The 13,551-nt window shown below is 36.5% G+C and overlaps 1 protein-coding gene across 2 annotated transcripts; it reads left to right on the top strand.

The window, feature by feature from the left end:
• The first annotated feature begins 415 nt into the window (after positions 1–415).
• Positions 416–9,026, top strand: LOC149841308 (LRR receptor kinase SERK2-like). Of its 2 annotated transcripts, none has more exons than XM_090003753.1 (13): positions 416–534; positions 1,406–1,597; positions 1,952–2,093; positions 2,984–3,116; positions 3,317–3,388; positions 4,688–4,831; positions 4,936–5,007; positions 5,179–5,244; positions 5,409–5,479; positions 5,615–5,758; positions 6,929–7,270; positions 8,015–8,409; positions 8,482–9,026. In XM_090003753.1, the coding sequence occupies exons 3-13, from the start codon at positions 1,952–1,954 to the stop codon at positions 8,794–8,796; spliced, it is 1,896 nt and encodes a 631-aa protein (XP_089859879.1). In that variant the 5' UTR covers positions 416–534; positions 1,406–1,597; the 3' UTR covers positions 8,797–9,026. The 2 variants fall into 2 exon arrangements, with proteins under 2 accessions (XP_089859879.1, XP_089859878.1); XM_090003752.1 differs by having other exon boundaries at positions 416–505.
• The last annotated feature ends 4,525 nt before the right edge of the window (positions 9,027–13,551 follow it).

The raw sequence follows: 13,551 nt of genomic DNA on the forward strand, positions 1-13,551 counted from the left end.
AACTCAAAAGAGATAGGCACCGTTTTGAATTCTAAACAGGATCGTGTTAATATGAAATTACATGTAAAAAAATGGGGCTTATATATAATCTTCCCCCAAGGGAAAAATAAAGAAGGCGGGAGGGGAAAAAGATGAAGTAGTTAACTGTTAATCTGTGCGAGTCAACAAATAGTCCACCCTTTCAACCGAGACTAAAAAGGCGTTCATATTTAGTGATGCCACGTTTTGACTGACTTCATTTTATGCCGATAAAGCCTCAATATTTTAGATCTATTACAAGATTACCCCCAAGATCTGGGGACATTTACAACGCCCTTGACCTTGCGGTGCACACAGCGGCCACCACGCTCATTCATCCTCACAGTCCCACTCCAAAATCTCATTTTTTCACGAGGCTCTCACCTTTTTTAACCATCTTCCTTCTTCTCTTATTGTTCTCGAATTTCTCCTCAAACTCGAATCTTTTCGATGTTTCTGGTTTTTCTCGATCTTAGGGGTTTTCCGAGTGAGTGGATTGGTGGACTCGTTGCTGATGTTTGTTTCTCTTTCGTTTCTTGTAGGAATCGAGTGTTCGGTTTCTGTTTGATTTTTTTGTTTTTTTTGCCGGCTGAGTGTCTTCTGCTGCTGCGTTTTTTTTTTCTCTGAACTTGGGTTTGTTTGTTAGTGGAGGAGATCGCGTTGTCTCTCTGAGAATTGTTGGTTTTTGCTTTCTTTTTTCTTTTGTAGATTTTAGTGTTTGGTGGGTTTTCTTGCTTGGTTTCGTTATTGGGGTTTTTCTTGGATAGGATGTTCACATTGAAGTGATGATTTTTTTTTCTTTCTTTTTTTGGAGTTGTGTAGGATTTTGTGAAGCCTGTGTTGAGTTTTTTTTTAATATTAAGTTTTTTTTTCTGTGTTTTCGTACGCTAATTCTTTTGGTGTGAATGTTTCTGCGTAAGACGAAATGCTTGTTGTTAATTTTGTTTTTAATAAGTATTTTGAATAATGTGAAGAGGAGATTCCTTTGAATGTACTTGCGGTAGATTTTTTTTTTCGGATTTTCATTGATTTATTTGGAAAATTGCGGTAATGGTTCTCTGGTCTGGTGATCAGATCCATGGCGCTGTATTACTCTCTCTCTCTCTCTTTGTGGTGAATGTTTCTTCCTTAGAAGATTTGCTTGCTGTTAATTTTTTTCTCTTTTTTTTTCAAAATTAAATAGTTTTGATTAAAATGACCATAAATTCCTTTCATTGTATCTGCTATGGAAACTGGCCCCCGAATTTTTGTTCCCTTTTTTTCGAGATAATTTTACCTGTTTCTATGATCCAAGTTTCTTTCTGTGTTCACAAGTACGATAGATTAGTGTTTCTTGTTAGTGCCCATGATTCATAATCAGAGTCTGATGTGATATGTGTTGTTGCAGACTGGCTATAAGTGATCATGGTTGGTCTCCGTTTACTCAGAGAATTTTGTAGCGGTTGCCTTTTGCTCAGTTGCTTGAAAATTGGTTAATGACAAGAGACGGTAGAGATGATATCAATCGATTAATGTTGACCAAATTGTATGCTTCCTAGGAAAGCAGAAAGGATTGCTTGCCTTATATGTTGTTTTACAGGTAAGGTGCACTTGAACTTTTGAATGTTACCATCCTTGCTTTGTGTTTTCAGGTCTATCTTTTGCTGCTATTCATTGATTTCTCTATTTCTTGTCTGTTGAAGTTGATATTATTTATGATGTTTTTAACCTTGATTGACTATTTCTCATATACATTTGGTTTTACTTTTCTGTTGCTTTTGTATTGTGTCCTGTGACTGATGAAACACACTAATATCCATGGTTCATGTTGACACAGGCTTCAATTGTTATGTGCACCAGCCTACTTTTAACTGAATGTCACCTGCCCCTGTAAATGGTTTCCTGTCTTTTTTATTATTATCATTGCTAATCAGGTGAAATTTATTTGTAACAGATGACATACATACAATCAGGATTGAATCCTGTTGCAGGCAATTTGTTGTGCTCCCATCATATACTCTCCGCAAAAATGTGGTGGGCTCATGTATTTTTTGCTTTGGCAGTTTTGCTGCAACAGGCAAGATCTAATGATGAAGGTATGTGGTTTTATTCGATCTTGTGATTATGAATGGTAAAACATGATTTTGCTTATGAGTTATTATTGTACAGGTTGAAAACGTTATAATTTTTATGGTTTTCTTAATTCTTCCCCTGTGATCTATTCCATAATTCTTTTCTTAAAGCATCTTCTATGACATAGACAATGATAACGTCATACTCATCCGTTTCAAGCCATCACTGCTTTGTTGTAGAAGCAAATTCCTTTCTCTGTGATCCATTCATCATTTTTATCTATTGTACCCAAAGAAAGCAGGTGTGGTATTGTGTTTGTCTTAATCTGCATATGCTTAAGCTTCCAATTATACATCATAAACCCCATAAATCACCGACATGATTAGCACCAAATTTATTATTATTTGCTTTTTGTCATGCACACCTCTTAACGGTATTTGTGAATAACATGTTTCTTCCACACTATCGCAGATAAACCACTTATGACCTCTAACATGGACTTGGGTGTTTGCAAATAATAAATAAAATTAGGTATTTTCTCATAAAATCTGATTAAATGAATTTTAGCATTGCTGACACCCCAAGGGAACTGTAAATTAGCTTTTCCATTTGTTTTCTCATTCTTTCTTTTTGACTTGTCATTCTTATTATCTGCTATTTAGATCTAGGTTTGCTTCTAATTTAAATGCTGAATTATCTGATTACCGTTCCTTCTTGCTAAGTTTTTGTTTTAAAGAAAAACTCCTGGTCATGACTGTTTAAGATAAGATGTGTTGTATGATTGGTTTTCATCTTCAACTTGAAGCTTTTGTTGCACTATTTCTCTCATGTTGCATAGATGTAAATTAGCGGACTATTTATCTGCCATGTGCAGCATTAGCATTTGACTACCTGGCATGCTTCATTTTCACAGGAAACGGATTGTTTACATTGAAGAAAACTCTGAACGCCACTTCGAGTCAGCTTAGTAATTGGAATCCATATCTAGTTAACCCGTGCACTTGGTCTCTTGTTTCTTGTGATCAAAACAATAATGTAACTTCAGTGTAATTTCCTTCAACTCGTAGCTACCTTCTTTTTCTTTCTGCAAATGGAGCTCCTGATTTTATTCTTATAATAACATTGTTCAAAAGTGTTGATTTCATTTTTGTGTGTCAGCTCAGAAGTTGCCAATTGGGTTTGCTCATTTGACCCTTTCTTTTGTTTCATTTTTTCCTTTTTGTTTCTATAACGTGTTTGGCAACAGAACTTTGGCATCCATGGGATTGTCAGGAACTTTGTCGCCCACAGTTGGAGTTCTGCGGTCCCTTGCTACTTTGTAAGTCTGATTTGTTTGTTAGTCAGAAACTGATTTCATGAATTACTAACGGTGCAATTTTTTTGCATTGTAAATAGGGATTATCATGATAAAGTTTTTTTCCTATTATGCTGTTTTTGAGAATACCAAATTTCTGCTGAACAATAGAAAGATTGAGATCATGTTGAATACTTGCATATGCACCCACATTTGTATGCACACTTACAAGATTTCTATGTAGAAGTCTGGTAAGTTACCACTAATTGCAAGAACTAGAGATGATGCTGAACCAAAATGTGGCTTTAGTTTCTTTTCTGTTATTTTTACCTGTGTATGGCATTTTAACAGCTTAGGAAAAGGGAGGAATCTGTTAGAACAGGTACCTATGTGATACCCAAAGTTGTTACGAAGGAGGAGCGACAATGTTGCCGTGGCTGTATTCCTTCAGTTCCTACAATTCCCAATGGGGATACTGTGTGCTGTGGATGTTTATTTTTAAAACGTGTTATACAGTCCTTCCCAAATACAAGAAGCCTCTTGATAAAGAGACACACACAAATAGGAAACTATACCCAAATGGGAAACCACACAAATAAGAAACCATATACAAATAGGAAACTACACAGCACGTCAGGTTCTCTGTATGCTGGATCTGAATATTGGATCTGGATCTGGATCCAATATTCAGATCCAGCTGATGTCATCTCTTAATAGAATGCCGTTACAAATAGGTCGTATGGGTTAACAAGGAGAGTGCTTCTTGATGTCATGCTAATAAATATACATCACCTTAAGTCCTATGCACCTAACAATTCTTGAGGAGCCAGAGTGGTATGTTTAGTTCAAATCACGATGAGACTGTAAATTTGAGAGCAGGTATAACCTAACTGGGATATGAAAAAAATTACCTGAACAAGTTTTAAATCCAGATATCACTTTTTAGAAAAAAATCTAAGCTATGCAGTGTCATCTAATAACGCAAATTGAATAGGAGTTGGATGTGAGCAACTCTTGCATTAAATTTTTAATTCTTTATAATCAAATCACTGGGGGCTGCCTAGTTGCTGATGTCCCTAAAACCCTAAGTGGTGCATAGTCAATACCTAGCTGTATAGTAGGGCCCAAGCATGTTTTTTCAAATTTAAAAAAGGTTAAGAATAACAGTGGGACATATAAAAACTAAATGGGAGAAGATGAAGAGAATGAAGCAAAAAGTGGAGAAGAGGAAGATGAACATTGATAATTTTCTTCTGGTTGATTCACTGCTTGATTCTGTATTCAGGGAACATTGATAATTTTCTTCTGGTTTTCTTGATGCAGTTCAGTTCAAGGTAACAACATTACGGGTGAGATACCACCCGAGTTTGGGAATTTATTGAATTTGGCAAGTTTGGATTTGTCAAACAACCGATTATCTGGCCAAATTCCAAGATCCCTTGGGAACCTCACAAAGCTTCAATATTTGTAAGTTATACATTGGCTATCCCTTTTTTGACATCTTGGATACTCAAGGTTGAATAAGTTGAAAGATCTTGCATGACATCTATTTCTTCAATCATTATGGCCAGGATTTTGAGTGAAAACAACCTGATAGGAAGCATTCCCAGTTCTCTTTCAAATATTCCAGATCTGGTTGAGATGTAAGTAGTTCCGTTCTTGGCATGTTGAATAAATAAAGAATAGCTGGTGAGTGAAATGATTGAAATTGAATTTACCAAGCTACATGATGCTCGTTTTTGAGAGATGTATTTCAAGTAAGCATTCTTTTAGTAATGGCCTTCATTTTAAGTGTGTATTTGTTGTCTATGCAGTCAGCTTGCTTTCAATAATCTCAGTGGTCACATACCTGATCGATTATTTCGAGTTCCCAGATACAAGTATGTCTCCTTTTATTAATCTTGTATATGACACATAGATGCCTGATTTGCTCAATTGCCCGAGTCGTTCAATAAATAATTATAATTTGTTGTAAATCATTTTGGTCATTATTATATGAAGACTCAAATTTGTCTGAAATCCTAATTTGTTTTCCTTGTTTCAGCTTTACAGGAAACATGTTGAATTGTGGTTTTGGTTTTCCAAACCTATGTGCATCCTCTCCTAGTGATTTTGGTAACTAGATGCACTTGTCTAGCTGCTATTCTGAGAAGCTGTTTTCAAATAAAAAATCATTGCTAGTATGTCTAAAATTGTTGGATCTTTCCTTTCTTTGAAGGATAATGCACCATATTATTTTTGTCTTCTTAGAAAACTCAAAGAAATCAAAAGATGGAATTGCATTTGGTAGTGTTGGAGGTGTTTTGGCATTTGTTTTCTTAGGAGGTGTGCTTTTTGTTTGGCGGAGAGGTTGGCGGAAAGGCTATAAACGTGATGTCTTCATTGATGTTTCAGGTTTGCATATCTTATGTATCATTTCAGGCGTAATCTATATCCATAGATGTTAAATCTTTTCTTTCAGTAAACTTTTATGACAAAATTTGATTTCTAGGAATCTTTTAGAATCTTTTTTAAAAAAAATCAAGTACTTTAATTTGTTCAAAATTAATTCCTGAGACATGATTGCACCATGTTAATATTCTAAACAGTAAGCTTTGTTCATACACTTCTCTGGTTGACAATGGAAAGTCATAAGAACCATGAAGTTCTTGGCCTCTTAATAGGGTCTCTTGGATATCCTACTTGGAGCACCTTTTGTGACAAAGGATTTGGATGTTTGTTATAGTCATAGTTGGGAAACTCATGACTCGGATCCGGATCGCCTTACCCTTGACTTGCGAGTCAGCAGGTTGACTCGGTAACTCGGACACGTTAGGACATGAATTTTTTAGTGTTAAGACAGAAAAAATCAAACTCCAAACTGTATAATCACTAAATTTAGCACATGACATCAATGAATAAGCTATATAAGTATTCATTATTCAACTATACATAATTGTTGATATTTTTTTATTTAAAAATATATGATTCTTTATAAAATTATCCTTTTACAAGCATTATGCATTAAAACCACGAAGTGCATGACAAAAGACACATAAGTGGCATGCGGATCAGTGGTCCTGAATCGGTGACCCAGTTGGGGTCCGATCCGGGTGATTCCCAAGTCAACTTGCTGGGTTTTCCAACTATGATTATAGTTGCTTAGAAGTTGGTCTTGCTTGATTCTTGGGTAATTATAATTTATGTGTGCATTCTCACCCCCCCCCCCCCCCACCACCACCACCATCCTAGTTACACATTTATTTGTTTATTTAGAGTTTGTGAAACCTAAACTATTGAAGGAACACAATATTGTGTACAAAGACTGTGGTGAGCAGCCCGTGAACATCTTGCAAATGGATGCTCACAATCTTTCTATTCCACTTTCACTAATGCGTATGGGATATTCTTGGCAAAGGAGTCATTCCTATTCTTTTTTGGAAAAAAATGAAAAGGATGATAACAATATGTACTATTGCATTCTTATGCAGCTGTGACTTTTGAAATGCTCAGATCATCATTGTGTTTGCCTTTTACATGGATGTGGTTTTCTCCAATTTAACTATTTTCTAGTTAAATTCTTAGGTGAAGATGATCGCAGGATTTCATTTGGGCAGCTGAAAAGGTTTGCTTGGCGCGAACTGCAACTGGCTACTGACAACTTCAATGAGAACAATGTACTTGGGCAGGGAGGGTTTGGGAAGGTTTATAAAGGTGTACTTGGTGATAATACAAAGATAGCTGTGAAGCGCCTGACAGATTATCAAAGTCCTGGTGGAGAGGCTGCATTCTTACGAGAAGTTGAGATGATCAGTGTGGCAGTTCACCGTAACCTTTTGAGGCTAATTGGTTTCTGTACAACACCATCAGAACGCCTTCTGGTCTATCCTTTTATGCAAAACCTTAGTGTTGCATATCGTTTGCGAGGTATTGACCCTTGAAAACATTTAGGGAAAATGATATTTTTCTTTATCTCTATCTAAAAACTATTGGAGGCAGCTTTACTGTTCCAATTTAATTCTGCATGCCTTTTTGTGTATATGGATTTTCTTTCATTAGCATCTATGTATTGTCAAGCATGCTTGTTGAAACAGAAGCATTTTTCATGTCACTGCAACATTAGAGATATAGCGTTAGACTAAACAAAATCATTAAGTGTGGGGACTTGAGTCTCTTCCGTCTGCCTTTTATCTTTGTTATCAGATATGCCAGCTTTGGCTTCACACACACACACACACACACACACACACACACACACACACACACACACACACACACATTATTTAAACATTTTCCATCTTGTGTCATTCTTTTCCTTTTTTTTTTGGCGGGTGGAAGTTTCTGCTGATTATGCTGCAAAGCAGTGGTGCTCTTTATCCTATGGGACCTCAATTTCCTGCTTGCTTCAACATTTTCATCAATAAACCTATTTTGTGAATTCTAATGTAAATGAAATAGCTCCTTCACACTGAATCTGGGCTAAGATTCTTTTACAACATGATCACGTGGTGGAAGCATTTAGAAAGTGGAAACAAGCACTTGATTTTGACAGATCAGAACTAGGGTACCTTCACTAATAAGGACTTTATGAGTTGATGAAGGCTGAATATCTGTCAAGGTCTTGCTATGCTTTTTCTCTAAGAGGTTCGTGTATTAATTGTATTGATGCAGAGGTTAAGCCCGGCGAAAAGGTTTTGGATTGGCCAACTCGGAAACGAATTGCTTTGGGCACTGCTCGTGGACTGGAATATCTTCATGAGCACTGCAATCCTAAGATTATCCATCGTGATGTCAAAGCTGCTAATGTTCTACTGGATGAAGATTTTGAAGCCGTTGTTGGGGACTTTGGCCTTGCAAAGTTGGTTGATGTTCAAAAGACTGATGTGACAACTCAAGTTCGTGGGACCATGGGCCACATAGCTCCCGAGTATCTTTCCATGGGAAAATCATCAGAAAGAACTGATGTTTTTGGCTATGGAATTATGCTGCTAGAGCTTGTTACAGGACAACGTGCAATAGATTTTTCACGCCTCCAAGAAGAAGATGATGTCCTGTTGCTTGATCATGTAAGTTCCTTATCATCTTCCCAAACACATGGGCGTTTGGGTTACTAATTGGTTGGCATTCTGCTTGAAAAGGTGAAGAAGTTGGAGAGGCAGAAAAGATTGGATGCGATTGTTGATCAGAACTTGAAGCAGAATTATGACAACCAAGAAGTGGAAATGATTATACAGGTTGCATTGCTTTGTACACAAGCATCACCAGAGGACCGCCCCAAAATGGCAGAAGTGGTTCGCATGTTGGAAGGAGAAGGCTTGGCAGAAAGGTGGGAGGAGTGGCAGCAGGTTGAAGATACTCACAGACAGGAGTACGAGAGACTACAGAGAAGATTTGATTGGGGTGAAGATTCCGTGTATAATCAAGATGCAATTGAATTGTCTGGTGGAAGGTAACCTGATGGACTGAGAGCTCACAGGTTTCCTGTCCAATTCAGTTTTGATTGTAAGTTTAATCCGCGTAGAAACAACTGTGTGTGTGAGTGCATGTGCACGCAAGTGTGTGTGTGTGAAATCAACAGTTTCCTGTTTTCAGCTTGTTTGGATTTGTACATGTCTATTTGAGCAGTGTACCATATTTACCTACTCTTACCAATATATTTCGTGTCTGGTGCTTATCAGTTTCATCAGGCTTCCATCGTCCTCTACTTATTGTCCACATCATACATCATAGTTGGAAAACTTGGCAAGTTTGGAGAGTGCCAATCATATCTGAAGTATCTTTTTGTGAATGAGGCTTCATCATCTACTCCCAATGTTTAATACTTTGAGAATGTTCTTGATTGTTCATTTGTGGAGTCACTAGAATATGTTCACAGGAGTGTGAGCCCAGGTTTTTGTTTTTTGTTTTCTTAAATCTCACCGTACGGATGCAATCAGTATGTTTGGTTTCATGGGGACCAGCTCTCGGATCCGCCGATTACGATGCATAAGCAGAACCATTTTAAGGAGTGAAAATCGAAGGTTCGGAATTCTCTTAAATATTCGAGCATCCAAAAATCTTATTTTCTTAGTAAAAAATAGATGATCTGTCTGTCAAAAGGACTGTGCCGAACACATTTGCAGAGTCGGATTCGCAATAAAAGTGTTAGAAATACCTAATTCACACTCAGATAAACATATTTCCAGTAAACATGTTCTAGTGACTCCATTTGTGTATACCAGCATCCATGTAAAGAAACAGCACACTAAAGCAAGTCATATTTACCTTTCTACATGCATATCTGGATCTGGTCACAAAGCTGCCTAATTTGCAAATTTGTGATCCATTTGTTGCCCAAACCTCTGGGCCTTTCAGATCCAATGGTTTGTATAAAGTTCTTATAAAAGCTACGTGGGTGACATAGCTCAAGCATGACACGCAGTAGGGGTGCAAACGCATTGGATATGGTTTAGATCATGGTTGGTCTGAATCTAAATCTGAAATTGAAGCAGTAAGTTTGGATTCAAATCTGAATCCAGAATAGATCCAACAAAATATATTTTAACCAGATTCAAATTTATATGGTACTATTGGATCCAGTAACAGTAGGTCATTTACATGTACAGAGTACAAATGGTTCATATATGTGATGAAATTCAAAATAGATCCGTCTGAAAATGTTGATCTGAACCAGTGTCTTAATCTGAAAAGGGCCCGATCGTAATTTTGATCTGAATCAGAGTCATAATTCTGAAAAGAGCCTGATCGTATACATCTGAATGGGACCCCAAAACACACACTACTTTTATTTCAATATCCATTAATAGTGTACCTGTTTTGCATCAGAGATCTGATCAAATCCGATTCATTTGCACCTTTAGGGCGTGTTTGGATTCAAAGAGTTGGGTGGAGTTAGAATCCAATTCCGTCAGAAAATTTCGAGTGCTTGGGTCCGGTCGAGCCAACACAAATTATTCAGTTCGGTTTCAGGTTGATCCAAATGGTGTTCGTGTCAGCAATTTTAGACCATAGGAAGCCCGGGTTCAGGTTGGGTCAGATACCCAGTACATATCCGACCCATTGACAGGTCTGCCTACAGCTCCTCACCTTCATGGCCATTGGTGAGTAAATTATTTTATTCTGGCCTTCTCGGATGTGGATCACCCTAAATCCGCAAAAATCCAGTCTTTATCAGGTCCGGTAAGGCCACATTGACTCGAGGAAAGAAAGGACATTTAGGGGTGTTTGATGCACTGTCCGGGGGACGCCCAGTATGTGGGCCCCAAGCAAACGTGGGATGCGCGGACACCCGCTTGGTTTATCCTGCAGACATGAAATATGTGTCTGCCCCTGTTTCGTGCCCCACCCGGACACAAATTTTTTTAATGGTGCATGGACAGGGCAGGACAGTGCATCTTGTCCTCTCCACGAACAGGACAGGACACACTGCCCGGTCCTCTGCTGTCTGTGATTCAAACGCCCCCTTAGGAAGCGTTTGATACCTGGGACAAATTCCGCATTTAAAATGTGTGGACACAGTGGTCCCCATGAATCAGTGCGTACCACAGAGTGTCATTTTAACTGTGGTTTACGGGACACAAGAATCAGACCCTCAAGATCCATCTCTTGTGTCCAGAACAAAAGCCGCTCAGGCTTATCCAAGCAGCCATTGTTCTGCCAATCAAATGCGACGTTAGGTGTTTGGCTGAAGTGCCATTAGATGTTCATGGGCTGGTGCAGATGCCTAAAACTAATTTTTGACATGAAAAATCGAACAAAATTTCTTTGGACAGTCTAGATGGTCCTATAGTAGGAGTGAAGGGCTACTTAATATGTTAACTGGAAATATGTAAACTTGAGTGTGAACCTGGCATTTTTTGATACTTTTTTGCAAATCTGACCTTGCAGATGTCGTCAGCACGCTCCATTTAATAGGAATCTACTTTGAATTGTGCACTTTCAATGAAAATATATGATTTTTGAATGCTTGAATATTTATAAAAATTCAAGGTTGTTGATTTTCAAGCCTTAAAAAGATCATACTTATGCATCATAATCCGACAATCCAAGAGCTAGTTTCTATAAAACCAAGCATGTGGATCACATCTGCATGGTGAAATTTAAAAAAAAAAAACTCATAAAAATCAAATTTGATACTTTGGTTCACATATTTTCAGTTAACATATTCCAGTGGCCCGTGTTGTGCCTATGCAAACTTCCGTAAAGTGGAATACATGAACTGATCTTGGCCTTTAATTTCTTATTTTTGGTTCCCTCATTCTGTTTCCTAGTCAAGGGGTGGGAAACTTTCGATTTCTTGTTTGTCAGAAGGCACAATCGATTGACTCATGTCCTATTTATTGCATCATTTCAAAAACTCATTTATCATAGGAACAGGACATCCTTTGAAAAACCCACTAATGCATCAATGAAAGGATAAAAACATATACATAAATCGATATCACTTATCAGTTTGAATGTACGATAGTGTTTCTGGATTTACCTTCGTCAAATGATCCAAATAAAAGACTCTTCAAATGAACCATATAACTCTTTTTTGTGTGTTTTCGCCCATGCCATGCGTGTTTGTAACTAATCTACATGCATTTCTCATGACTGATGTCATTCATGATTTATAATGGAGTCATCTTCGGGTTATCGTGTAAGCGTTTGTGAATAACACTTGAAATTTATTTGAAAGATATTTTTTTTTTCACTTGAAGGTTGCCTAATGATCCACCACATTTATGTTATGTTTCATAATTCTTCACTTGAAAGAACATTGTTTCACACACATTTGTGCAATTAATCTTCTAAGGGCAATCACTCATAGTTGGTGGGTTCTTTCTCGTACATACCACAATTATTATGTTATTGTAGTTCTTCACAAATTTTACTTTATAGTTATTTATTATCATATGATCTTTCAAAAACTCATGTCAATACTAAAGATCATTAAAACTTTGGTTGACAATAATGTCTCGATCATTTGAGCTTGTTGTTAGCCACTGAAAAGCTTCCCAGTCATTAAGTAACTCATCATAGAACTTAGATGTTTGTGCTTCAATCATTTTCAATTATTTTTTATTATATGAGAATCCATTTAACGAGATCTTATTCAACCATGTCTTATTAGTGTAAAAATATAAAACAATTCTAATGCCCAACAAATGCTCATATAACTTATATAACATACCAAGGATTCAACTTTCTAATTGTCATTTGTGCAGCATTTTTATCAGTCATTATTTGTCTCATGTCATTAGTGTCTTGGTCACTTTCTCTCATTTCTAAGTCATCTTCAACCTGCATGTTATAGTTATCATCATCATCATTTGATATTTCACTATCAACGTGATTATTGTTACCATTAATTGATTGTTCAAATGCATAAACTAAATCAAAATTCATCATATTTATCGTTTTATTTACTTTCATGCATATAATATTCATACATTTTCAGCTTTCAAGATTAATCATAAAAATAATACATCCATCATCGCACCTACATCTCAAGCATAAATTATAAAGTTCAACAAATTGTACTTAGTTATATCATCTGCTCTGAAAGGCTAGATGCCATCTAAATTAATGTGGCAAAGATTACTAGCACTAGTTTATCGACGTAGTTTTACTTTCTCTATAGTGATCTTCTGATTATATATAACATTAATTGTTCGTGAAAGTTTTTTATTGTTTGCACATCAAGCATCTATATCCTTAATTGGTTCGGGCAGCTGCATGCCCTCCGTGCTCACTACTGTTAGGGGCAATTGGATGTTAGCCAAAGGAGAGCTATATAGATAGTATTGAGATAGATGCACATTCTCCACATAATTCTCATATTCTTATAATCAATTGCTTTTTTTATATCACTTTCAATTGCTTTTTTTTATACATGGTCATTGTTTAACTTTGTGAGCAACTAAGTAAATATCGACAATAAATAATATTGATTTTATATTATCAGTCTAAAATATCTATCTATATTGATTAGTTATTTATATTTAAAAAATAACTATACCGGATGCTCAATAATTCTTTTGTATATCCAATTTTATGAGACATCAAAACATTAAATTTTTTAAAGCTATTATTTTTTTAGACTACTATAAATCTTCATAATCAATGTTATAATAATGTACTTTAATTTTTTTAGAGGTCATCATTAACTGCATATATCAACTACACAACATATCATTCATCTAAATAAAATAGCATGTGACAAA

The sequence above is a fragment of the Nuphar pumila genome, chromosome 4 (genome assembly GCF_984573655.1).
Source record: "Nuphar pumila chromosome 4, dmNupPumi1.hap1.1, whole genome shotgun sequence".
Classification (NCBI taxonomy): Eukaryota; Viridiplantae; Streptophyta; class Magnoliopsida; order Nymphaeales; family Nymphaeaceae; genus Nuphar; species Nuphar pumila.

Excerpts from the sequence above, each read along its gene's own strand:
- LOC149841308 (XM_090003753.1), top strand. The coding sequence starts at position 1,952 with ATGACATACATACAATCAGGATTGAATCCTGTTGCAGGCAATTTGTTG. Across the intron at positions 3,117-3,316 it reads AACAATAATGTAACTTCAGT|AACTTTGGCATCCATGGGAT; the intron begins GTAATTTCCTTC and ends GTTTGGCAACAG. Across the intron at positions 4,832-4,935 it reads CTCACAAAGCTTCAATATTT|GATTTTGAGTGAAAACAACC; the intron begins GTAAGTTATACA and ends CATTATGGCCAG.